Source organism: Pantherophis guttatus, chromosome 2 (genome assembly GCF_059756535.1).
Source record: "Pantherophis guttatus breed Tessera chromosome 2, ASM5975653v1, whole genome shotgun sequence".
Lineage (NCBI taxonomy): Eukaryota > Metazoa > Chordata > Lepidosauria > Squamata > Colubridae > Pantherophis > Pantherophis guttatus.
In genome coordinates this window covers 79,661,779-79,689,337 of record NC_142064.1, presented here as the reverse complement: position 1 = coordinate 79,689,337, position 27,559 = coordinate 79,661,779, and the positions used below count along the sequence as shown (strand labels likewise).

General features: G+C 37.3%; 1 protein-coding gene across 1 annotated transcript in view; it reads right to left on the bottom strand.

Annotated features, from left to right (window-relative positions):
• FOCAD (focadhesin) overlaps positions 1 to 27,559 on the bottom strand; it is a 139,216-nt gene that overhangs the window by 12,595 nt on the left and 99,062 nt on the right. The window contains exons 27-38 of the mRNA XM_034410513.3: positions 20,433 to 20,671; positions 18,898 to 18,987; positions 12,146 to 12,293; positions 11,879 to 11,998; positions 9,911 to 10,033; positions 8,870 to 8,947; positions 6,457 to 6,528; positions 5,385 to 5,487; positions 4,837 to 4,917; positions 3,391 to 3,519; positions 1,772 to 1,887; positions 1,160 to 1,420 (exon numbers count right to left, since the gene is read on the bottom strand). Of these exons, the coding sequence (XP_034266404.2) occupies positions 1,160 to 1,420; positions 1,772 to 1,887; positions 3,391 to 3,519; positions 4,837 to 4,917; positions 5,385 to 5,487; positions 6,457 to 6,528; positions 8,870 to 8,947; positions 9,911 to 10,033; positions 11,879 to 11,998; positions 12,146 to 12,293; positions 18,898 to 18,987; positions 20,433 to 20,671 (1,560 nt within the window). The remainder of the gene's footprint in view (positions 1 to 1,159; positions 1,421 to 1,771; positions 1,888 to 3,390; positions 3,520 to 4,836; positions 4,918 to 5,384; positions 5,488 to 6,456; positions 6,529 to 8,869; positions 8,948 to 9,910; positions 10,034 to 11,878; positions 11,999 to 12,145; positions 12,294 to 18,897; positions 18,988 to 20,432; positions 20,672 to 27,559) is intronic.

The window sequence follows — 27,559 nt, the reverse complement described above, 5'->3', positions numbered from 1 at the left end:
AAAAAAAAAAAAACTGCTTGTGGCCTGGAAATTAATACTCTCTGGTTCAATAACTTTGTGTTAACGTTACTGGTAGCTAATCAGGCTCTAAATAAAAATTAAAAAATCCAAATTGTTTTGGGATCTTTTTATCTTGTAACTAGATAAATTCAAATTCTGAAATCATAAAGAGTCTAATGCATGAGAGGACTATATTTCTGCTTCTTTTAATATTGGATAAGCCATGTTTGCCTTCTTTACAATTCTATATACACACACATAATTGTCTACCAAATTCTCTTTTGCCTCATTTCATGTCACTTCAGCCTTCTTTACATTTTCCTAGACTTCAAGAATGTAATATGCTCTTGATAAAATAAAGGTGCCTAATTGTAAGTGTTCAAATTTGCAATAAATATAAAAATAAACGTACTCTTGATCAACAGAATGCAATCATTTTTAGAATGATTTTAGAGGAACTTAGTCCCACCCACATGAGAAGATGAGGGAGATGGGATTAGTATGAATAACCCCCCCTCCCCACTTTTTCCTCGCATGTGTTCAAATCAACATGTGAAAAGGGCTTCAGTGTTCTCCATTAAGACTAGAGTCCCTTACAAGTCCTGCAATTATAATTCTAAATTCATGGGCAAAATTAAATATGACTTCGCTTTATTAACTAAAAATAACAACGTAGATCATTTCTAAATCCATTTTACATATTTGCCATAGTAGGCCTCAAGGAAAATTTTGCAAAATAACATTTCAATTAATTTTATTCACTCAGTACTTCAGTTTCCAAAATGAACTCAGTTCAGTGAATATCCTCTGAGTGGAATCCCAACTTCACTGAGTTAATAGATACTTTTTGAAGCAATGGAATCAAATGTTCAACAGTACAGCAATCAGAGAAAAAGGCATTTCTAATGTTGATCTAAGTTGTTCTCAAATTAGACGCATACTCATTTTAAAAAGTCCAAGAGATTATCCTACAGCACACTTGTGTAAGGCAATCTCCACGAAAGCTCTGATTAAAATATTGTACGCAGTAAAATATCTGCATATGTCACAGCTCATTCTTTTTCATCTAGCCTTTCCAGTTCGCCAACCTCTTTTATCTTCCCAAATGAGACCTTTTTTCAGCAAAGTTGTAATATTTCAAATGTTTACTTTTCCTTACCCAAATCTCATCTGGCAAAAGCTCAAATATCTTCTCAGCAGCCTTGCAAAAACAACTCCAGCTGTGCTGAGTTGGGCTAGGAGATTTCATAGCTTGGCTGAGTCCTTGCAAAATGTTCCAGCAAAGGTCTTGGTTTTTTGACTGTTTCTTTGTCTCAAAATGCTGCACCATAAACACTTCAGTGAAGACCTGCTGTTTGTCTTCTGCTACATATTTCATCCACAAAGGTAAGGAAGCAAAAAGGTACCTCTTGGTTTGTATCTGATGAGCAAATTCAGAGCATTAGGGATTCGCAAGAATCTAATATGCATTACAACGTTAAATCTCAGTTGATTGTTTACTTTATTATTTTCAACAAATGCCTTTGAAAAGTACATATATGTATTTGAAGAATACATAAACCAATATGATTTCATATTACATTTGTGGATGTTTCTTCTTTTTCATTCAGAGAATAGGTTAGTTTTAAAAAGATTACAAATCTATTACACTAAGATACGTTTCCCCCTTCCCTTTCTACTGAATGGAGAGGAACCACGTAGCAAAAGGAACTGACTTTCCACGTCCACCCCCACGACAAGGAAATAGAACCATTAGAGAATCAACACATACACTTAAACTGTAGACCAAAGGTGGTGCCACCCACATGCCTAAAATCATTGCCGCATTCTGAGATGATTGGGCCTGGGTCACAGCTAGTTCAATACACAACTGCTGTATTTCTTCTCCTAAAAAAAAAAAAAAAAAAGATGGAGAGAATTGAAGGCATAAGAAGACATAGCAAAAGCTTTGGAATAAAACATCAATCTCAACTTCCTATATTTATTCTTCCAGCTCTATTGAATTAGAACCCAATAATAGAGTTGGTCCCTTCCAACTCCATTAGTCTATGTTCTACTATCAGCCATGGAAATTTCCATTGCCCTGAAAAACATAATAGAATGCTAGTAACGTTTCAGGGACCACTGAAAAGCAGTACAGGGGTAATCCTTGTCTTACAACAGTTCATTTAGTGAACAGCTCAAAGTTACAATGGCACTGAAAAAAGTGACTTATGAACGTTTTTCACAGTTACGAATTTTGTAGCATCCCCATGATCACGTGATCAAAATTCAGACAGTTGGCAACTGGCTCATATTTATGACCATTGCTATGTCCCAAGGTCATGCAATCACCTTTTGTGACGTTCTGATAAAGACAATGGGGAAGCCCGATTCACTTAACAACCGGGTTAGTAACTTATCAACTGCAGTGATTCACTTAACAACTAAGGCAAGAAAGGACATAAAATGGGGCAAAATTCACTTAAGAAATATCTCAGTTAATAATAGAAATTTTGGACTCAATTGTGGTCATAAATTGAGGACTACCTGTACACTAGTGGTGATCTTGGTTGAAACGACCATCACAGACTAAATAAAGAAAGCAATTATTCAACTGACCCAAATTTGTTCTTTATGTGGGGGTGGGGAGGGGTGTGTGTGCCTGGTTCTACGCAAAAATGAAAACCAAGTGAAATGGTCTTTCTCTCTTATTTACTTATTTCAGAGACATGAAATATTTATTTCATTTGTTTACACTTACCATTTACTTTTGCTATATTCCAACACCCAATTCAATAGACTGCAATTACATTTTGATTTGATATTGAGTTACAAAAATTATTCTAAAAGTATAATAAAATTAAAATCCAATTACAGAAGCATGATAAATAGAACAATTTTCCATTAGTCGACCAAGGCCAAGCAGGACCTTAAACAAATTTAAATACGTTAGAATGGAAGAACTTGACTTTAGATTTAAACAAACAGTACAGCGAAAATCATATTTACATGAACTGAGAATAAATGCTGAGGAAGTAAAGGAATTCATAATGAGTTTTCTACCCTGTATCCAAGTCCTGTCATATAGGAGAGGCCGCTGCACTTTTGCTCTAACTGTATTTCTTCTGCCCCTTGAAATCTATGATGCAAATTTAAATTTCCAAAAGTCACCACGAAGAAATGGTGTATTGCAGCCCATTAAGTTACAAGGAAATTAATAAACCAAATGTATAAAATTTTCACCTTCCAAGATCTTTCTGTGAAGAATGCTTAATAATGGATAAACAAGGATAAATAAAAAATGCTGCTCTATACTAAAAGAAGAGATTTGATTAAATTATTTATCTACTCAAAGGAATACAGACAGGATTCAGTCACTTATTCTTTAAAAAAAAAAAAAAGGCATACCAAAGTCTAGCCGCAGCAGAGGGGCAAGAATTGATGCCCAATTCAAAGGGGGATACTGATAGCTTCCTCCAGTCAATGCAATGGGTGCCATGGCTGCCTTTAAGAAGCTTGGATGAACTTGTTCAGGCCCTAAAACAAAGCCTCCAATTACTACTTGAATAACTAGATAACTTGAATAACTGACATGTCTTATAATGACAAAAACAAAGAATCACTGGATTACTTTTCGTGAGTTTTAACTATATTCTACTGAGTTTTCAAAATACATTCATTTTGTATCTCCATAGTAATTACAGTATTTTTCCGACTATAAGATGCACCCCTCCTCCCTAAAAAAGTGGGTGGAAATGTCTGTGCGTCTTATAGAGCGAATATTGCTGCAGGGGGAGGCGGGTTGGTGTGGTGCTGATCAGCTCTTCTAGGTGGCGGGATCGTCACCGTTGCCTATCGCTGCTGCCCATTTGCGGCAATCGGCGAAGAGGCAGTGGCAAATGGACCACAGCGGTGGTGAATGGGCTGTGGTGGTGGTGAATGGGCAGCAGTGAATGGGATGCGGTGGTGACAAATGGGCAGCAGTGAATGGGTGGCGGCAGTGGCAAATGGGACATGGCGAAAAGGACACGACGATGGCGAATGGGCTGCACCAGTGGCAAATGAGCTGCAGCGGTAAACAGGCGGCAGAGGCAGAGGCAGTTTTTTTTCTTGTTTTCCTCCTCTAAAGCTAATGCACGTCTTATAGACCGGAGTGTCTTACAGTCTGAAAAATACGGTAATATCTGGTATGAAAGCACTTCATCAGAGTAAGGTCTAGATCCATGCCCCCCTTTTCTTCAGATATGCAAAATAAGTATACAAACACTGTCCAGATACCACTCCATTTCCTCCCAAAGAATACCAATTTGATATGAAAGAAGTTAAAACTGACACAAGCAAATGGCATTCACCATTCTTTATTCCAGAGTCCAAGGGTCCCCAATACCGGGTTCATGGCCCACTGCTAGGCTGCCATCTCTTCAGAACCGGGTCACGGAAGTGGTGGGGAGTGAGTGTATGCACACGGAGCTGTATTTGTGAAAGTGGCACACACTCCCACTGCCATCGTTCCATCAAGCTGGAAAGGTTGGAGACCGCTGCCATAGTCCCTTTGCTTTCTATTATGAATATCTTCTTGTAAATGGTAAAAATTGGGATTTGTTGGGAAAAAGCGGAGGGATACTCTTGGCTGTGTCCGTATTACAGACATTAAGAATGTGTAGAATTATAAGTTCATATCAGCAATATAAGTCTTCTCCAGTTGTAAAAAAGAATGCTAATAATTTCTGTAGTAAAAAAAATTTTTTGTACCATTCTTTCAATTATCACGTCACATTTGTGGTAGAGAAGAGAAATAATTATTTCATTTCCTCACTGGAAGATGTTTGCCCCATAGAAGAATTTTTCGTTTACCTTTCTTTCCGCCTTCTATAATAAAATCAATGGCTGCTCTAAGAAAACTTTTCTCAGGGAGGTAGCTAAAGTCAGAAGGAACTGTAAAGACAAAGGCAAATCAGGTTAACCATTTTCACATTCACACTTGACAATTTTACACTTGGCAATAGAAAGGTATCTGAGTTCAAAACTAAGCTCCATGCATAATATTTGTGTGCTGGAAATAAGGGGATAAGACCAAGTCAAAACTAACTTTCATTTCATTTGCATGTAATGAAATGAAAGCTAATACGATTAACTCTTGATCACAGGGCAATTTAGAGCAGGAAAAAGCAGGCTGTGGGAAATTCAGTGAGAGCTAGCAAACCAGGAACAAAAATTTTCTCTACCAGAGTCATCAACAGGTGTCCTCTCTGTCCATGAACTGAAAAAAGGACACTCTACTCAAGTTGACCTCATCGACTCAAAAATATGTTCCAGCTTATCAAAACTCTTTATTATTCTCTCTTTCTCTTTCTACTGACATTTTCTGAATCTACAAATTCATATGAGAAGCTTCAACTTACCAGATGTTCGACTACGGGTTGCAGACACATTAGAAAGGTACAAATGTCCTAACATCCATGCTGCGTTTACCTGAAGGCCTATCACCCCAGAAAAACTGATTACCTACAAGGAGAACCATCACAAATGAACCCAAATTATAATTTGTTTTATGTAGGTTATCATAATTATAAAATAAATGCCACTAGTTTATAATGTGATATTCCCCATAATATATAGGCACATTCAATATTTAGGTGAGTAGACCATACCATTCTGTAGATCACAGAGTAAAAGGTGCTTTATTCTTTGAGGGGGAAAAATAGGCAAGTGTTGAAGGAAGGAATGCCCCAATATTGACCATTCAATTGTCTGTGAATATTTTCTCTGTGACAAAGCTCATTTTTATTCCAAATAAGAAAACTTTAATCCAAAACAAGAACAAGAACGACAGCAAAAAGTCAACTATATAAAACTATTTGGGGATTGTTGCCTGATTATACCCATACTCGGAAGTCATTCTGTTCAAATGGGAGTACACATCTGTGAATATTTAATAAATGTGAAATACAAAATACAAAGAAGGAAAATAATGATTCCAAAATTGGAAAGGGAATTTTAACCAGTATGACCATAAATGCATATTACTATTAAGGTGTCTTTTTTTCTTAATGATTAGTTGGAGTGAGATAGTCCACTACAGGCTGGAATAAAGACTACTGATAAAGCTGAAGATGGAACAACAGTATGTCAGATCCAATGGATAGTGGACAGCAGCTTCAACGACTATTTCCGAACCTTGTTAAAAGGTTGATATGATTACTAATCATTTTCAAACCAGCTCTTTCAGAAAAGGAAATGGGCCCAGGAAAGAAGTAAGCAAGGTAAACTCAGGAACAAAATATTATATTTTTGAATCATTTTAATTACATTGGTAATTAAATTATTCCCTTATATTTAATCATTTTACCATGTTACAATAAATATGACAGCAACTTTCAAAATAGAGCACCTGAGGATTTAAAGGACTGCCCAGATAATCCAATACTTTACCCCGAAAGAATTTCATAGCAATTACAATAGGTTAACCCATACCTGAGTCAGGGTTCGGATGACTTCATTAAGTTTGCTTTGAAACTGAGAAGATTGGATAGCTTCTGATTTCAGCTGTTTTTTTAAAAAAGGAGAAAGAAATGGGAGAACACTGATGGATGAAAAAATAATTGCACAGAAAGCCAAAGCATCTGTATGGTGAGGGACTTTTATGCATGTGCTTGCACACATACATGCGTACAAATGTTTTATTTTAATGTTTATTTAATATGAAAACAATTTTATTTTCTAACATCAAACGCATACTGCGAAAGCAATGTTGGGTACGGTCTAGTAGTTAAGGCATCAGGCCAGAAAGCAGGAGAACTTGAGTTCTAATCCCACTTTAGCCGTGAAAGCCAGCTTGTGACTTTGACCTAGTTACTCTCTCTCAGCCCAACCCAACCCAACCCACCTCAGTGTTGTAGGGAAAATAGGAAGAAGAAGATGTGTTGGATATGTTTACTGCCATAAGTTATTTGTAAAAATAATCAGGGCAGGATACAAACAAACAAACAAACAAACAAACAAACAAATAAATAACATGGGATTACATGCTATATGTTACTAATCAAGGAAGCATAAGTGAATTCTAGTAAACCACTTATTGAAATGGTGCTCTATCTTTTCCTCAGCTATTTATTTACTGCATTTGTTATATTCAGGAACACATCATACTCCTTTCCCCCATTTTTCCCAATAACAGCCCTTTGAGACTAGCCCAAAGCCACCCAATGAGCTTCTGTGATTGAGGGGAAGCTTGAATTTGGGTTTTCCCAGGGTTAATCCCATATTTAACCACTACAGTATAAAATCTCTTGAGTAAAAGCTATACCTTTGTTGACTCTGCATTCACGTCTGTTATTGGAAAACACCAATCACTTGAGACTTATTTTTATCAGTGAATACACAGAGAGAGAGAGCGCGAGAGAGCAAGATTCTCTATATTTCATCACATTAAAGCATAACTGAGAAAAATATTCTGTAATAATAAGCTAAATACTTAATATGTTGCATCACCCAGAAGAAACCAGAAGTGATCTTCTATATACCCTAAAGAAAAATATTGTGTAACCATAAATTAAAAGAACTGATCTTCTATCTATATACTCTAAAGAAAAACATTGTGTAATTGTAAACTAAATACTTAATACGTTGCAACACATAGAAGAAAACAGAACTGAGCTTCTATATATTCTAAATAAGCATCTGTCTCTCATTCATGCATGGAGAGATAATGTAGACCACCCTGTCTGGTGAGACAAAGTCTGTTCTGCATCACTGATGGAAACTTAGGGAAATCACTGCTGGTTCTAGAGGAGAGCATTACAGAGGAGAGGTGCTAGACTGGCAACCCACTCAAATTCTCACCCAGATGGCCCAAAGAATTCTGGAACCTGGATAACCAGAGGGAATCAAGTTGAGAAACCTGTATTTGGAATTTGCTTTTGGACAACACACACAACTTTTCTCTATATGTAGTGCAGTCATGCTGGTCATTTTTTGTTACACAAGAACATACTCATGCAAGTTGTTTTTAGCACTTTTCAATAAAAATCATGCATTTTTTTTTTAATGTAGAAGGGTTTTTCTTTAAAAACGAGAACAGAGATATGGGGAAATAGTGGCTATGATTATTAAGAAGTTACCATGGAAAGAAGGATGGGCAGCAGTCTCTGCAGGCATATCTACATCTACAGACCTCTTGCTCTTCCCATACTAGCATTCGGTCCTAGCCTTATATCTTTTCAGGCAGCACGGAAACAAAGTGATATTCTGGTCATTCTCCCAGGAAAATGGTTCAAAATAGTACCATAACAAATTTTAGGCAGAAGGGGGCAGAGGAAGCATTGTCGGTGTTATTGTAGGAAAAGCTATAAGTGTGCTTTATGTAAAAGAAGACTTGGATGTTTATGTGCTGCTATCCATGTGCACTGTTGTGTGCCCCCCCACCCTCCCCACCCCAAATCTGAACCACTCTGGGGCAGCTCTCAAGGAGCTAAAGTTGCCTAAATTTCATGTGACATTATGGTTTTTCCACCGGATATGAGTATATTTTTGCAACACTATCGGGCTTGTTCAATTCACCTGAAAACATAATGTAAGCCACGAAGAATCAAGACCATATGGTAAATTCCAAATAAAAAGATTTATTGCTCAAGCCTAAACACAAGAATCTACCCCACTAATTGGTCAGCACTAAATTGATGCTAGATAAAGAGTCAACAGAATTCAAGAGGGCCTGGACTTGGAGCATCTGTGGACATGTAACAATTCTAGGCACAGTCCTTTCTTGACTCCCCCCGCAGGCTCTGCCTCTTCTTCTCCTGCATCTACTCTATAAAGTTGCCCCCCTATTCTTAAATTTGAAAATTTAAGTAAATTCAAGATGGAAATAATCATGCCCTTATTTTACCTGTATCATGGTACTTTCAGAACCCACTAGAGAGACCAAGCCATTGACCGCTGCTAGTCTTTGCATTGTAGGGGCTCCCTAGAATCAAAGCAAAACCAAAGTTTTGTTAGAGAAAAAGTGAATGTTCTTGAACTGCTTCCTGCTAGAAAAGATCCCCCCCCCTTCCCCAAATTCTTCCACCATTTGATCCAATGACAGACATCTTGATACCAAGTATGCTACCATCAGCATTGTGAAATGGATAGCTTTCCACTCATCCTCTCCAATTCATTACTTATTCAGCCTTTTAATCATTTCAAAAACGAAATGCAGCTATGGGACTCTGTGGTCAGGAAGAGATGAATAGCACAAAAGGGAAGAGAAAAATGACTGCTCAGAAACTTTCACCTTCAACCACTTTAACCCTCGAAATCTTTGTGGTTGCTTTTCTACCCGTTAAAAAACAATACTGTGGTAAAGCAACTGGGCTGGGGAGAACAGATGGACAGGGAAGTGTTAAGCAGCTTCACTTAACTCCTACCACGCCACTGGTTTTCAGTTAAAAGCAGTGTATGAACCAGGAAATGAATCTGCTGATGTAAGTTTGGCCCTGGGTCAAACTTAGCGCAGCCTGGCTCTCAATGATTTAGAAGACCCAGAAGCACATTCAGCTCCACTGCATGAATCCTGGAACTTCAGATGTACTTTATGGGTGGGGGAGATAGAAACAAAAGAATGGAATTGAACACAAAAACAGTTTGTCATGAAAGTGTCTGCCTGAGAAGGCGCCAGGATTGGGGCTGAAAAATGAAAGCGGAAGCAGTATGCTCCATCCCATAGTTGGGTAGACCAGGTTGCCCTGATAGACTGGTCTCACCGGGGGGGGGGGGGATGGATAGAATCAGCCCATTCTAAGCCTCAAGACTTCCCATTAACCACAGCTAGCAAAAGCAAACTGCTTTATTCCATAGTTGTTTTTTTAAAAAAGTAGCAGACTGGCACATTGCATCCCCAGGAATGGTTTAAGCTGTCAGTCAACTCATACAGTTCCAAATGCTTTACCTCGGCAAGTACAGTTTTCATCCAGGCAGGAAATAGCTTATTGCTGAGAACGTCTGCTTTTCCATGTCCACATACAGACAATCCATGAACAAGGCTCCCCAAGGCTAAAGCAAAACCTGGTGTCTGGAACAGAACAAGACATAAAGCAGGCAGCACATTAGGGAGGCCGTTTGTTTTGCATTGTTTCAAAAGTGAGAGAAAAAAGAGTGAGGAAATGGGAGGGGCAGAGAAATCCTTAATTTAAGAAGCGTACTGTAGTACTGTTGTGAGTTCTTTGAAACAAACAAAATCAAAATGCTTTTATGTTGTCGCAGTCAAGCATGGAAAATGAACTTGGACTGTATAGTATTGCACACAGAGCAGCCCTTCTTCCAAACCAGATAAAATACTGCTTCAGATCAAGTGTAATTAAAAGTGAAAAAAAAAAAATCTTAGCACTTAGAAACAAAAATATACCAGATTAAAAGATTGCAAAGCCATGAATGGTTTCATTATATGGTAAACATCATCCCCTTCCATCTTCCATCGGTTTACCAGTGTTCTTTATATAATTGCATTAAAAATTAGCAGGGTAGACTCTGAGCAGGGAAACAGTTGACATAATGATATCAAAGTACTGAATAAGATGACCATGTTTTATGGAGCAGCCATTTTCAACTGGTACCCTCCAAATGTGTTGGGATTATACTCTTAAAATTTTCAATTATTTGGATGTTGTAAGAGGAAGCAATGTTAATTGACAGTGGCAAAAAAAAAATCAGGAGTGAATAAGAATTTTTATTATGTTTATTATTCATTTATTATTAAATATATTTATTTATTATTTTATAACTTTTTATTATGCTTTTTTGAACTGCAACTCACTTCATCAGTTGCAGATGAAGGATTTAAATTGGGCAAAGGCAGGAGAAAGAGAAAAGGAAAAGTGATTATACAGATGCAATTTACTTATAAAACAAATCACAAGTATCTTATCAATTAACAATTGTATATGTCAGTTTTGTATCCATTAAGTCTTTTGCACAAATACTTTCTCCCATTTGTCCTAGATAGAATCCAGAGGGAAGAGGCTGAAGCACCACACTAGAAACCAAAAAACCAGGAGTTCTAGTCCTGCCATAGGTACAAACCCAGTTACTCTCTCACAGGTCTAGGAAGAACACAACAGCAAACCACTTCCAAAAATCCTTGCAAAAAAAACTGCAGGGACTTGTCCAGGCAGTCACCAGAAGTCAATAACTGATGACACACACATAAAAATTTCAGATAAGTATTGTTGGCAGATGATAGCATACATCACAATGGAAGCAAAGTATATGAACATGCTTCTAATCTTATGTGTGTTCTTGTTAGATCCTGATAGGTCACACATTTTACATCAGGATTCAAAACAAGGATAAAGTAATATCAAAGCATTTCAATCTCCCCAAAAATTTCCTGACAAACCTCAGAGTGGCTGTTTTGGAAAAGCAGGACTTTAACAGCACTTGCAAAGTTTTCAGGCCATCTCAGTATACGGGTTACGTATACTGGTAAAACGTATACAGGTATACATATACAGTATATGGGTATGCGGATTACACATTACAATTGTTAATAGATAAGATATTTGAAATCTGTCACATCTGTAACCTGAATCTGGATATAGTAACTATCTTTCCCTCCCTTTTCCTTCTTCAACTTCATTCAAATTTAAATCCTATCTCAGTCTTAGAACTGAAGAAGCTTCTTGGATGAGAATTGAAACATTTTCAAGGAAAAAAAAAACACCTCTGGGACAACTATCACCTGGATGATTGAGAATCTCCACAGACATACAGGACTAAGGTTTCCTGCTGCCTCCATTTCAAGAAGCAGTTTGATTAGCTTTTCAAATCATTCATGCTGTTGCTGAAAATATTAGGATAACATAAAATATTTACAGAAATATTTTGAAAGCATAAAATCGGCCTAAAAGCTTTATATGACCTGCTGATTCATTTCTGTTAATTTCTGCAACTTGTCCATAACATCTTCAGCCTCGGTAGCCTCAACAATCCTACTGCTGTAAGCAGAAACACAGACACAGGCAATTGTGTAGGCAAGAATCTAGAAAATAGAAAAAGTAAGAAATGATTAGAATGGTGTTTACTTTTCCAATGCTTGCTTTTCATCTGCTGTTTCTCCAGCATGTTTGTCTTTCCCAGATTGTGTGTACATAAAACATACTTTTAAGAAATGAATTCATTCTCTTACTTCCTGTAATGTTCGGCTTTGGTCTTCTGCATCATCCAAGTACTTGCGAAGTTTACACAGAGAGGTGGAAATGTGAGCTTCAGAATCTGTCAAGTTGCTGTGACTCATCAGTGACAGAACAAGTCCTACCCCCAAGATACATCCAGTGCTAAATATAGAAAATTACAGGGGGGGAAAAAGTTTTAAGACAGTCAGAATTCTAATTTAACCAGATATAGAGAATTCTTATTTTTTTCTCATTCCATGAAATTCTGGATTCCTATTAGTGTGATCTGTAAGAAATCACAATGATGTCAAAATGATTACACATGTGATGACATGATCACATGACTGATATAATTACACACTTGTGTCATGCATAGAAGTCATTGCATTTTCAAGATGACATGATTATAAATGTGTTTCTTGTTTAAACTTTGTACAAATATTAATGCTTATATGTTATTCGGGGGATCAATGTCACAACTCCATTTTATATTCATATGTTAAAATTACACACAGCTACAGAACTTTATTTTTAAATGCCTGTTTAAACAAATATGTGCAATCATTGTTCAGTTCACAGTAGTTCATAGATAAATTAAGAAACTGACATATCTGAAATGAAATTCATTACAACAGATCTGTCTGTCACTCCAGGTTCTGCCTGACGTATAGTTATAATAATTTATTAAACTTGTATGCCACTCAACAGTGGTTCAAGCATAATTGGCTCCACTAAAAAGCATCTGAGACAATGTGAAGAGATATGTATGACAGCCTTTTCAGACAGGTGATTCTCATCAAGGTAACAAAATACCTTGCCCTTACTCCACAGTGTGGAAGTCCCTGCTATTCAATCCTTCTAGTGGAAACAATGAGAAATATCTGTAAATCTGTATGATATTAGACACATCATGCAGCACATGCGGTGACTCATGACGAACGTCAGGGTCAATGTAAGAACCATGTAAATTTGCAAAACACCTATCACTGGTTAGTATTAGGAGCTACATAAAAATAAAAACTATTATATCAGTGACGACCCTGATATAGTCATACCTTCATAGAACTGAAGCATATTTATTCAATTCATGAAGTAGATATTTAAGAAAAAATTAATGCTGGTATAACAAGTCCTCACTGTTGTTGCTTTAATCATTCAATTGTGTCTGACTCTTGGTGACTTTCTAGGCAAGTGCTCTCTATGCTACTCTGTCAAACACAGCTTCTTTCAGATGTTGGATGTCCATCTTTGTATTGATTTTGATGTTATCCATCCAGCATGTTCTTTGCTTGCCTCTTCTTCCTGTTTCACTAACTATTCCTAGCATCATTGTAACTCCTGATTACTGTTTAAAAATTACATTGTGAGCAATCCACCACTAGATGGCAATAAAGTCTTATAGGAAGGCTACCACTGTCCCCCTATCAAAAAAAGGTATTGAAACTATAAAAAAATACCCATCTCAACAAGCTGGGTCCCATAAACATTTTTATTTAGATTATTTAGAAGCACTTATTATCAATACATTCCAGGAATCATAGATTCTTTTGCTTCTAAAAACAGAGAATAACTGTTTTGAGACTGCCATCAAATCACAGAAACTCCTGTGTGACTTACATCGATGCCCCTTTCCTCGTCCAGATTCTGTCCACCATCAAAATCTTATGTTAAAGAATGAAGGGAATCTCTGCCAACAGTTGGGAGAGGAAGAGAGGAACTCCACTTGTGAGAGTGAAGCTCATTTAACAAGCAGATTTGATGCACAAAGGTTCTTGGATTTTTTAAGTTTACTATTTTATTACAGTCATAACAATCATAACTATAAACGGATTGAACTTGACACCTTAATGACCAATAAAAAAAACATATCAAACTTTGTAAAATGTTAAGAAAAATAAACAAGGAAGGAACTTCTCCCAAGCAGCTCAATCAAGATGGTGAACATTCGCACAATGGGTAAAATCAAAGAGAAATGGAAGCACAAACGGAATAATGGTTACGGTCAGCTGCTTAATCTTAAATATTTTGTTGCAAGTTCCTCTTGTATAAAGTGTTATGTAGTCAATATTCCTCTTTAATTTTGCTCACTTGTGTGAGAAATATGGCATTGTAGGTGTAGAGAAAGTGGGAAAAAGACAAACAGAAGACAAAATACAGAAGAACAAAAAATAAATGAACAACAAAAACAAATCCTCAGAAAATCAACAGTTTCAATAACTGAACATTCTTGTTATGAAAACTGAAGTTTTCTTTCAGAAAGATTTTTTCCCTTCCTCTTAAAAGATACTAGATGGCAGTGATTAAGCAATAGCCTTGATTGAAAATATATTTAATAGTAATATATCAGATAAAAGGCAAACCCTTCTTTAAATAATACATAATTAATTTATGGAGATGATGCCCCTAATTTAGAGAATTAAACATATTAAAGAATATTGGTTTCCAGTGGCTATCCAGAACGGAACGGAACTATTTTAGAGAGATTTCCCCAGGTAAAGCAGGATTCCCTCCAAAATGACTGAATCAAATTCTGAACTTTCTGAAAGACAGATAATGAACCTGCCAAATTATTTTCATTTTCTCTGATGTTAAATTTCATTCTGATCATATCCTATCTACCCTTAGAAGTATAAGCTCTGCTATGCGTTTTTCTTTCTCTACTTGGGCCTTAATTGTTATTTTGAATTCTATGCTCTCTCTCTCTGTAGTTCTCTAGTGTATATATCAGTAATTACTGTTTCTTGCTGAATTATATATCGTTCTGCCTCACAGTGGTCCTTCTGTGGGTCTTTTATTTAATTCCCTGTGTACTCTGTGTTGTATGGGCATTTTATTTTACATGCACACCATTATGAATAATATAGTATACATATTCGTAATGCTAATAAATAGTTATTTACTCTCAGTTCATTGTGAGGGCAGACTACACAATCCACATGGGAGAATTAAAGAAGGGAGAGATTTCATCTTCTATCAAAATTCCGGTAGGAGATGACCAGACTGAGCCTGAGGGAGGGGTTAAACAGATCATCAGTCTCGAGTCCCTTCATGTTCACAAGAGATCTAAATCCACACACACACCCTTTGAATTTCATTGACTCTTATTTACTGCCAATTTGTTTTGACCATTAATAGTTCAGATAAACCTATATTCGTTTGAACTGTCTTCAGATTTAAATTTGTTTTTCCATAGGATCAACTACATATTTAAGGAAGGTCCACTTTGTGAAATCATTGCATTCCTTTCTCTGGGATTTTATAGACCCATTTTTAGAAAAAAATGCTGTACCTACTTTTGTAGATAGGTCAAAGAGAGCCACAATATTTAACTAATTTATAGAGCCATCCATGTCATGAGCAAGCGACTCTGGGCGGCACACAACAAAAGAAAAATTAATGATTTCAAAATTTAGTCCACATTTAGCTCTGAATCAAATTGTCCAGAATCTAAAATGTTTCAATCAAATCAGACTGTTTTTCAAATGATGGAAAATATTATCAGCATCTGAACTGGGTGGTTGATACATGCCCTAACATTTAACGATTACGTTCTTTAAAAAAAAACCCAATAATGTATTTCAATGAATAAAATATGAATTCCTTATGTACATCCCTACAAAAATTACTTGGTTCAAATGAATACTTCATTTCTTGATATAGTTTTTAAAACTGTAGTTAAGAATGAGGTATTAAGATACTCTCTCTTCAAATATTTTATGAGCTAGGAATATTTGCAACCTAAAATGACTTTCGGTATCGGTAATAACCAGATTTTTATTTAGCTCATTTTGCCCCAAACCATACCTAAAATAGGAAGCAAAAGATCCTAATCTTTCATCTCCCTAGCATTGCACTATACCTCCATCTGCTCTTGGCTGGCAGGGAAAGCTAATTTGGCTACAATTATCAAGCTTTTATCTTATGCTACATGGGCACTCAGACATGAAACAGTGGGCATTGCAAAGCAATGTGGCTAATGCATCTCCCTTTTACCATATGTGCCTCCTATCATGCCAGAAGACAGTCGAGCAATGCCAATTTGATTCTAAACTCAGCTCTCCTTAGATTACAGAGAGGGCAGCATCTACTTGGTGCCAAAGAAAAGTCTAAAATCACTGCCAACGAAACATGGAATCTGCATACATTTGCATACATTTGAACAGCTAGGTATTTCTCTTTTGCTTCCAAGTGTCAGATTCTCAAATAGCAAAAGAAAGTAAGAAGACTGAACACTTATTCTTTGTGGCATAAATTAAGAGAGGAAAAAAGGAATGAATTGAAGGATGAAAACGGGAAAAAAAATTTTTTAACCTAGCTGAGGCCACTAGATACTGAATCAGGACTGATTCACTAATTTAAATGGATTTTGGAAGCGTAAACCTGAAATTCATCTCTAAAATGGCCTTTTTACCTAAACATTGATTCTGATAACTGCTTTAAAGGTCACGATACCTCAAGGCTCATGTAATTTTAAATGTTTTTTTCCCCCAGCATTACTGTTCCATACATTTTAGTCTTTTCCCAGTTTCCCAGCCTTTTTGTTCAACACCTGGAGTTCTAGCCTGCCGCTTGGCGGACCTAAATAAGTTTCCTTTCATCCGTACTTTACATCCAATCTCCAGCTGTTAAATTAACACAATATCTCCTCTAGATAAAGGAGCAGGGTGAGACAGCTGCTCCTGCAGCTCAGACTGTATTATAAGCACATGTCTGTTCTAACAACAGGCTCCAGAGATGGTAGGCTCAACTCAACCTTACTTCAAAAGTGCGTTTTATTAATTAACCTGTAAAGGAAGAGTCTCCTCTCAACGCTGGCTGACTCCATGATGCCAATACTGCCCTCCATTTTATCTTAAATGCTCCAAATCTTCAGTGTTCTAGGTCTAGAATCTAAATGACACTGCATAGTTATCTTTATTATGTACTTCGCTTTTTCTGCTTAGTTTCTTGCCGTCCTAGCAAACACATAAACTATACATAGATCCAGGGGTGCTATTCAGCAGCTTCTGACAGGTTCTGGAGAACCGGTAGCAGAAATTTTGAGTAGTTCGGAGAACCAGCAAATACCACCTCTGGCTGGCCCCAGAGTGGGGAGGGAATGGAGATTTTGCAGTATCCTTCCCCTGCCACGCCCACCAAGCCACACCACGCCCACCAAATCATGCCCACAGAACTAGTAGTAAAAAAATTTGAATTCCACCACTGCATAGATCCATTTATTGAACAGACCCAGAACACAGAGAAATATAATTTAGAGGCTGTGTTCTAAATTCTAACTATATTCCTTAAATTAAGTTGCTCCAAGCAAGTCTGCAAGAAATACCATATATATCCTTCGGTGGAATAAGAATAAAAAAAGTAAGTGCCTAAAAGCATTTTCCTATGTGCTCATAACGAAAACGATATCCTTCAGCTCATATGGAATGCGTTTTTCTCTATACAAATTATACTTCAGTTTAGAAAAAAAGTAATGAATGAAGCAGTCCTACAGTTTTCTACATATTGCATGGAATTTATAAATTCTTCCACAGCTGTGGGAAGAAAACAGCTGTGGGAAGTAACTCAGAAGACTGTCTCAGTTTCAGAGGGCGTGACTGTAGATACCTGCCTTTTGGAAATGGTTTAAATCTCTATTATATTTATATGTAGCAAGTATATATTATTAATGTAGCATGCCCCACTTTGTACCACGTAATAGGCAAGGTTATTTTACTGCACAAATACTATGAAAATATATAATAGAAAACTGTATAAAGTACAGTTAATTATTCAACATACGTAGCTGCTCTAAATACATATGAATCTTATGTCTCATAAGAAGCCCAGCTATAATACAGTATGTTAAATCTCTACTATCACTGTTTTCAACCTAACCTCATTACTGTTCCCAAAGCAGTGTGGACAACATAAGTAAAATAACAGCAATTACAATACTTAAAAAGGAAAACACGTGGCATACTACAGCACAAAACTACAATAAAATTAAGCAATCTAAAAGTCTAAGGCATTTTAAAAATATATTTATTTTGTTTATTCAAGGAATTTCCTTTAAACAAACATCTCATTCTAGTACAACAAGAAAACATATAACTTTTTTATAGTGGATAATCAAACAAACATTGCGTATTCCTTTTATTTATACCCCATTTTTCCTGTAAAGTGCTTTGTAAAGTACATTGCCTATAGTTTTATCTTCACAAACATTTTAGAAACTAGAACGGAGACTATATTATGCAACTGATATGAAATCAGCAGTCACAACTAAGCTCTATGATCCAGTTTTAACTCTATTAAACCTGGACCAGCATGATGCTGGTGAATTACAGTTCCTAGTATTCTTGTCAATAGTCATGTTGTTTGGTTACTGGGTGTTATAGCTCAGCATCTAGAGCAGGGGTGTCATGCTCAATTTCATTGAGGGCCATGGTGGGCATGGCCTGGTTGATGTCATATGTGTTGGGGCCGCCTGTGGTAATCCGAGAGCTCTGCCAGCGGAAACAGGCTCCTGGTTTCCATTTTCGGCTGCGACGGCCTCCTGCAATCCTCTGCCAGCAAAAAATGGAGCTTGGGAGGGCCACATGCAGCCCTCCCAAGCTCCATTTTCATTTAAGAGGCAGCGCAGGCCAGTCCTTCGCTGTTTCCAGGGCGGATCCAGCCCGCGGGCCTTGAGTTTGACACCCCTGATCTAGAGGAATATAAGTTGTCTAAGCACAACTTCACCCTGCACATCAAAATGCAAGCACAACAAATATATAAATGTACATACTTGTACTCAACACTTGGGTCGAAGCAGCAATCTTCTAATGCATCCAGGGACTTCATCAACAGGAGATTCATTTGTTTGTCAGCTATATCACTAGGAGAGGAAGAGTAGTGATAATATATCCTAGTTGATACATTTCCCTACATTGTAAGTCTTGTAAATTATTACAGTGTTTCTTGATCTGATAACCAGTTGGCTATTATTATTTATATATTTTTCTCCAGGCTGATATAAGTTAACATTTTGCATCCATGGGCAACAGAATTACACACGTGTGCGCACACAGAAACAAACTAACCAACCAACCACACAACATACAATGTGATGTACTAAGCAGGTGGATTCCAAGGAGAGGGTGTGTGCTTTCCAAAGGAATAAGACGCAACTAAGTCTAGAACTTATGTATGTAAGAGGATGAAGACAGGACCTCCCTAATCGTTCACAGAGTATATTGTAAATGCAGACAGTGAAGTCCTCAGTCTGGCAAAACTTTTTCTATAGGCGTGAAACAATAAGGAACTCAACTTGGAAGAATCACCATGTCTCATTATTTTTGAGATACACGCACCCCTCCAAAAGCAGCATCCACAATCATATTAAGAGCGTGCCAATTGGAAGTGTTGCTAACTTCTCTTCCTTTTCTTTTGATTTCTGACAAACATCTCTCAAAAGATCAAAAGAGAGAGAACTTTCTTATCCCCTGACTCCATTCTTTATGCAACAGAAGATTTAAAGGATGAAAGGATAAGATTCATAATCAATTACTAGACAAACTTGTCTTACAATCTTTCCATAAAAAAAAAGTTTAGTCAACCTTTTCTTCTCCAAATACAAACTATTACTATTTTTACTATAAGTCGCTGCTTCATATCCTTTCACCCCGAGATTTGAATAATCCAGAATTTTCTCATTTTCTACTGAAAAGTAATATTGCTTTACACAATGCTCATTAAGCCCTTCTTGGGATATAAATGTAAAGTCAACTGGATGGGAAGCAAATCTGTTTTGCTATTGTTGCTCCTTATACAAAACATATCAAAATGATCCAGTATTGGAATACTAAGAAAGCCATATCCAGTTTGGGGCCATGCAAATCTTGGACATTTTATATGATTTCCAGTCAGCAAGATAACATTAATGTTGGCTAGGGAGGACGGGCTATAGCAAAACACATCTGGAGAAAACTAGGTTGGGAAAAGCTTAGACTATGTGCGTTAAGAGTTTTTATTTTATTTTTGCAGAAAAGTCCACACTGAAGGGGTTTTCTCACTGTGAATGTAACCCGCGAGGAGGCCTCAGGCACCACTGCAAACTTGCAGAAAGGGAAAGCGATCAGTTACACGGCAGTGAAATAAGTGGAAGGAGGAAGAAGATGGGGGACCAAGGAAGTACTGTAGTTCAAAATGAAAGCATCTTGCAGAATGGCTTGGGAATTGTGAAGTGCAGAAAGCTAAACATGTTGCTCTGCATAATCTGAATATCTAGCGTGGGATGAAGCAAAAGTTATTTGCACACCTGCCTTAGGATGGAATTCATACCTGACTTTCTCTTCGCATAACCGTGAAATAAACATCCCCAATGCAAGGCTCATGTGGATTTGAACAGCCTGAGACTCATCTGCATTTGGTTTCCCAGGTAACATGGCAATCAGTAAATTCAGGACTTCCTCAACCCTTTCCTTGTAGGATACAATAAAAACCGGCACCAAGAGAGACAAAGAGGTTGCTGCGCAGGAACGAGCAATAGCACTTGCGGTATTTTCACCCGAGTAGGATTTCTAGGACACAAAAGAAAAATCCCAAAGATTCTTAGTTTTATCCTTTTTTCTGTGCATAAAAGGATTCAGCACATTGCATACCCATCTAGGAAAGGAAAAGGAAGATATAATAATGATTTTGACAGTGTGACTCTGCATACCTTTGCCTTTTATTTGTTAACACTGAAATGAGCTTTACTTGAAGAAAACAAAAGCAAATCTGTATTTTCTAAAATATATAAATGTAAATTAAATTAATTCATTGTAGAACTTTATTGGAATTTCCTGAGCAGGCAGGAGAGGAGGAGAAGAGAATCAACATCAATTAAAGCACTACGTGGAAAAGAAAAGAATACGTAATAGTTGCAGAAACATTAATACTAAATGCAAGGGAATTAAACACCTTAATACATATTTCAGTGTGTTTCTTAAAGTGTATAAGCACACCTAAACTCACCTGTCGGTTTGTAGGTACTAACAGCAGTTTATAACAATTAAATACACAGTCTCCGAGAAAGAAATATCCTGAAATCTTAAAACTCACTAACTATGATTAGTGCCATACTTTCAATGGGATTTACTTTTGAATACATATTTTTAGGACTGATCATCAAACCACACAAAATTATATCTTTCCCTTCTAGGCAACATTACCATGGCTAAATTACATAGAGAAGCACACTTTGCATAATGAGAAAAAAGAAAGCAACTGGAACAACAGAACAGTGTGAAGTCAAGTGACATTTATTTCAAAGCAGTGAAATCAGTCACATTTGTAAAAAAAAAAATAGAACCCATACAGTTTATAGGTGGATTTATAAAAATACAAGGGAAGTTAGAGAAAAACAGTCCTGCTGAGTGTTAGGGAATTATGCCTTGGGAATTATTTTAAGCACAGAATTCAGATAACTAACTACCAAATGAACCTGTTTGGGAACAACTCAAGATTTTTAATTTCACTTAATTAACTGCATACAAAAAACAAAATAACATGTTAAGTTATAGAAAGATAATAAGATCAAAGAACCCTTAAAAATTAGAAAGGAAAACATGGTATATAGAGAAGGTGTCCATGGACACATATGCATTCATAAATGTTCTACATAAGCATCTCAATGACTGCTGGCCATATTTCATTATAATCACCCATAACTAATTTATGCTGATAAGTGATTCGTTTGTAAAATGTTAACATCAATTCTGCAGACTATTCAGTAGTTGGAGTTGTTTTACCTTCCCAGTGTTTAAGAATAAGACTAACAGCTTTAAGCAAGAGAATCAACTTTCTTTGTTCAGATGTCAATTTCTGTAGAATAGGAGTATACTTCAAAAGATTATGAATATCTGAGATTATTAAATCTTGTCTCAACGCTGAGTTAATATATGTAATAGCTTCCTTTACAAATGAAATGATTATAGGACATTCTACAAACATATGTTTAAATGAAGCATTACTCTCATTGTACAGGTAATCCTCGAGTTACGAACGTAATAGAGCCTGCCAATTACATTTGTAACCCGAGAATTCGTAGGAGTAAATCACATAACTTGAACATGATCACTCCCTGCTTTCGTCCATGCATTCCCTAATTAAATGTGCAGGTTATTAAGTGCACAAGGTATTTCAGGATGGGGAAGGCCATGGGGAACCTAGTGTTTCTGACCATCCAAGACCTCCCCCGACCCACTGAGATATGGCATGCTTTCCCCATCCCCCTTCCTGTTTGACTAGATCACTTACGTTACATAGATAACAGAATAACAGAGTTGGAAGGGACCTTGGAGTCTTCTAGTCCAACCCCCTACCTACACCACTTCACACAAATGGTTATTCAATATTTTCTTTAAACTTCTGGAGCTATGTTGTTCCACTGATTAATTGTTATGATTGTCAAGAAATTTCTCCTTAGTTCTAGGTTGCTTCTCTCCTTGATTAGTTTCCATCCATTGCTTCATGTCCTGCCCTCAGGTGCTTTGAAGAATAGCTTGACTCCCTCTTCTTTGTGGCAGCCCCTGAGATATTGGAACACTGCTATCATGTCATCTCTGGTCCTTCTTTTCATTAAACTAGACATAACCAGTTCCTGCAACCAGGATATTCATATGTTTTAGCCTCCAGTCCCCTAATCATCCTTGTTGCTCTTATCTGCATTCTTTCTAGAGTCTCCACATCTTCTTTATATCATGGCAACCAAAACTGGATGCAGTATTCCAAGTGTGGCCTTACCAAGGCATTATAAAGTGGTATTAACACTTCACATGATTTTGATTCTATCCCTCTGTTTATGCAGCCTAGAACTGTGTTGGCTTTTTTGGCAGCTGCTGCACACTACTGGCTCATATTTAAATGGTTGTCCACTAGTACTCCAAGATCCCTCTCATAATTACTACTATTGAGCACGGTAACACCTATACTGTACCTGTGCATTTTGTTTTTCTTGCCTAAATGTAGAACCTTACTTTTTTCACCACTGAATTTAATTTCGTTAGATAGCACCCAATGTTGAAGTCTGTCAAGATCCTTCTATATCTTAAGCCTATCTTCCGGAGTGTTGGCTATTCCTGCTAGCTTGGTGTCATCTGCAAATTTGATGAGTTCCCCATCCATCCTCTCGTCCAAATCATTGATGAAGATGTTCAAGAGTACTGGGCCTAAAACAGAGCCTTGGTTTACCCCACTGCATACTTCCCTCTATGTAGATGCAGTTCCATTGAGGACTATACGTTGGTTGTGGTTGGTTAGCCAGTTACGAATCCATCTGGTGGTGATGCTGTCTAACCCACATTTTTCTATTTCAACTAGTAGTAGGTTATGCTCTACTTTATCAAATGCCTTACTGAAGTCCAAGTAAATTATATCGACAGCATTTCTCAGGTTCACTAATTTTGTCACTTTGTCAAAGAATGCAATAAGATTAGTCTGGCATGATCTGTTTCTGACAAACCCATGTTGACTTTTGGTTATTACTTTATTTGCTTCTAGGTGTTTGCTGATTCATTGCTTGATTATCTTTTTCAGAATCTTCCTTGGTATTGAGGTCAGGCTGATAGGTCTGTAGTTTCTTGGATCTATTTTTGTTCCCCTTTTTTGAAGATGGGAACTACATCAGCTCTTTTCCAGTCCTCTGGCAGTTCCCCGGTGCTCCAGGATCTTTGAAAGATATAGTTTGGTGGTTCTGAGATCTCGTCTGCCACTTCCTTCAGAACCTTGGGGTGTAGTCCATCTGATCCTGGTGATTTCAACTCGTCTAGGGTAGACAGGTGCTCACTTACCATTTTCTTCCCTATTTTAACTTGTGTTCCTAATCTGTTTTTTGTGGTGCTGTTTTTGATAGGTTGGACTGTTTTTTCCCTTTGTGTAAAGACAGATGCAAACAATGAGTTAAGTGGTTCTACTTTCTCCCTGTTGCTTGTCACTTTCTTGCCACTTTTTCTCAGCAATGGACCAATTGCTTCCTTGACTTTTTTCTTTTTTTTAATATGTTGGAAGAAACTCTTATTTTTTACTTTTGTCGCAAGCCTTTGTTCATTGTGAGCCTTAGCTTTCCTCACTTCATATTTACAGGCCCGGGTTATTTGCTGATATTCTGCCTTAGTTATTTTCTCCCCTTTCCACTTTTTATACTTGTCCTTTTTTCCTTTCAATTTGTCAGAGAGTTCTTTATGCAGCTATGCTGGTTTCTTTTGAGAGCTGTTATTTTTCTTCTTCGTTGGTATTGTGCTAGATTGGGCTTTTGTAATCTCACTTTTCAAAATTTCAAGCTTCTTGAGTTGTTTTCCCCTTGAGGATTCTCATCCATGGAATCCTTCCCAAGCTCTCGCTAATTTTATTGAAATTAGCTCTCTTAAAGTCTAAAACTCTAGTTTGACTTTGTTCTACTACTTGTGCTTGCATAATGTTGAATTCCAATATTGGATGATCATTCACCCCCAAGGTTCCTCTAGCTTCAACACCTTCTATCATTTCATCTCTGTTAGTGAGAATTAAGTCCAATATGGCTGATCCCCTTGTTCCCTTCTCTACTTTTTGGGAAACAAAGTTGTCTGCTAGGTTTGTTAGGAACCTGTTGGATCTTCCACTTGGTGCAGAATTTGTCTCCCAGTTGATGTCAGGGTAATTAAAATCCCCCATTACTATTGTGATGTGCTTCCTACATACCTTAGTTAGCTGACTAGCAAAAGGTTCATCTATTTCCTCTGTTTGGTTGGGTGGCCTATAGTAGAGACGTATGGCAATGTCATTCCCCTCCCTTTAATATTGACCCAAATGCATTCAAGATAATTTTTGTCATTGTTGTGCTCTATTTCTGTAGAGATGTAGTTATTTCTTATATATATATAGTGCAACTCCACCTCCTCTTTTATTTGGTCTATTTTTAAAAAATAATTTAAATTCCTCTAGCTGTATGTTCCATTTGTGGATTCATCCCACCAAGTTTATGTAATGGCAACAATATCATACAGTATATCACAGAAGTGAGTACACCCCCTCAGATTTTGTAAATATTTAAGTATAACTTTTCATGTGATAACACTGAAGAAATGACACTTGGCTATAATATAAAGTAGTGAGTGTACAACTTGTATAACAGTGGAAATGTGGTGTCCCCTCAAAATAACACAATATACAGCCACTAATGTCTAAACTGGTGGCATTTGAATTTGACATCTGTTTTGAATCCAAAATAGTCCAACTAACCAAAGTTATGTGTGAATATTTCTAGAGTGGTTCAAGTAGACTTTCTTTTAGAAGAATCCATCCCAGTTTTGATTCTAATCAGACATGGAAATGATTTAATTCAACACTGGAAAAAAATTATGTTCATCCCTCTTTAACAGACATCTAGTGTCTTTAAAAGAAGTTATTATTTTGATCCACTTACCTATTCAGCACCGACTTAACTGAAAATAATTTAAAATAGATCATGGAACTACAGCAGTTTTCCTCCAAATAATGTTCCTGAATATGTTGGGCTTCAACTCCCATAATCCAATGGCCAAAAGAAATTTTGTTCATGTAAGAATTGTGGGAATTGATATGTAAAATCTCTGCAAATCAGCAGGTTCAGAAAGGCTGTCTTATCATATTTCTGCCATCCACAATTGCCAAGCCACTTAGATGATCCATAGCTCCTTGGGAAAATCTGCAATTAGTTATTTGCTGGACCTTTCCAGCAGAAAGTCAGGAAAGAAAAGGGAGGGAAATGGTGCCCCCATTCACTTCTGTATAAAAGCCTCTATACAAAAGGATCTCCATCTTATTTAACTGAAGTAACATGCGGAATGTCATTATACTAGAATAGATGAGAATGCAAGTGCTACCTCTTCTGTTCCTGTCCCTCTCATCAGTTCCAAGACTTTGTGGGGAGGGAGGCACAGCCTATGTTCATAATGTACACAGGGAGGTTTATTAAAAAGAACTACAGCAGCAGCAGAAGGGAGAGACCAAGTGACCAGAGCCCAAAGCAGAAAAACTAACTGCATGTAAATCTACATGTCCATTCCATCTCCCATAAATCAGAAGAATCAGATCCTGGGGGAGAACTTCGGGTTGTGAAGCTATATGAATGTTCATCTCCTATAAGACAAAGGGGTTCTGAAAGTGCAGGTTTTTTTGCCTTAGGATTCCCTTGAGTGCTCATTCATTATAAAGATGTAGATTATTAGTAATTTATACCTAATTGGAGATATATTATTAAAACAATTCTATGATACAATACATGAAAATTTAACTTTTTTAGTTTCATTTGACTGATGCTATATGTTAACTGACAACGGCACCTGGGTTTGGTTTTTTCTCTCTCACACACACAATGAAATTGCCATAACACTGTTGCGTCATCCCTTGAGTGCAGCCTTTTGTAACAAGATAGTCTCTTTCACAGCATGGAAGAAGTGATATCAAAGATTCCAAAGAAAGAGGTGGAGATTAACATAGAAATACCATTTTTAGAGTGATAACTTCAATGTTGCCAGCAGGGCTGGATTTAGATGAAAAGAGGCCCTAGGCTATTCCACTTATGAGGCCCTTTCACCAGTGGTGGGATTCAATTTTTTTAACAGGTTCTGTGGGCGTGGCTTAGTTGGGGGTGTGGCTTGGCAATCATGTGACTGGGTGGGCATGGCTAGCTGGTCACGTGACTGTGTAGGCATGGGTAGCTCGTCATGTGACCGGGTGGGCGTGGCTATGTGCATAGACTTTTTTCAGAGGGCTGAAAAAAGTCATTTCTGACTGGGCCTCACACTTTTGACCGGTCCTCACACTTATGACCATCCTCACATTTATGCCCGTACAGCTTTCTTAACAACCATGTCACTCATTTCACAACTGCTTCTCTTCACCATGGTGACAAGATAGGGCAAAAACGTAAAATGTGAGGACAGTCGTAAGTTCGAGGACTGGTCAAAAGTGAGAGGACCAGTCAAAAATAACTTTTTCAGCCCTCTGAGGAGTCCATATGCACAAAAGGACTACCCAGAGGGCTGAAAAAAGTGATTTCTGACTGGTCCTCGCACTTTTGACCAGTCCTCACACTTATGACCATCCTCACATTTATGCCCGTGCAACTTTCTTAACAACCATGTCACTTATTTCACAACTGCTTCTCTGCACCATGGTGACAAGATAGGGCAAAAACGTAAAATGTGAGGACAGTCGTAAGTTCGAGGTCTGGTCAAAAGTGCGAGGACCAGTCAGAAATAACTTTTTCAGCCCTCTGAGTAGTCCATATGCATAAAAGGATACAGCAATAGAGAGGGATGAAGGAAGGGAAGGGAAATTAGAGTAGGAGTGAGGGTAAGAGAGGGAGGAAGAGAGGAGGAGAAGGAGAAAGGAAGAGGAAGTAGGGAGGAGAAGAAGAGGGGGAGGAAGAGAAAGTAAGAAGGAAAGAAAAGAGAGAGGTGGTAGGT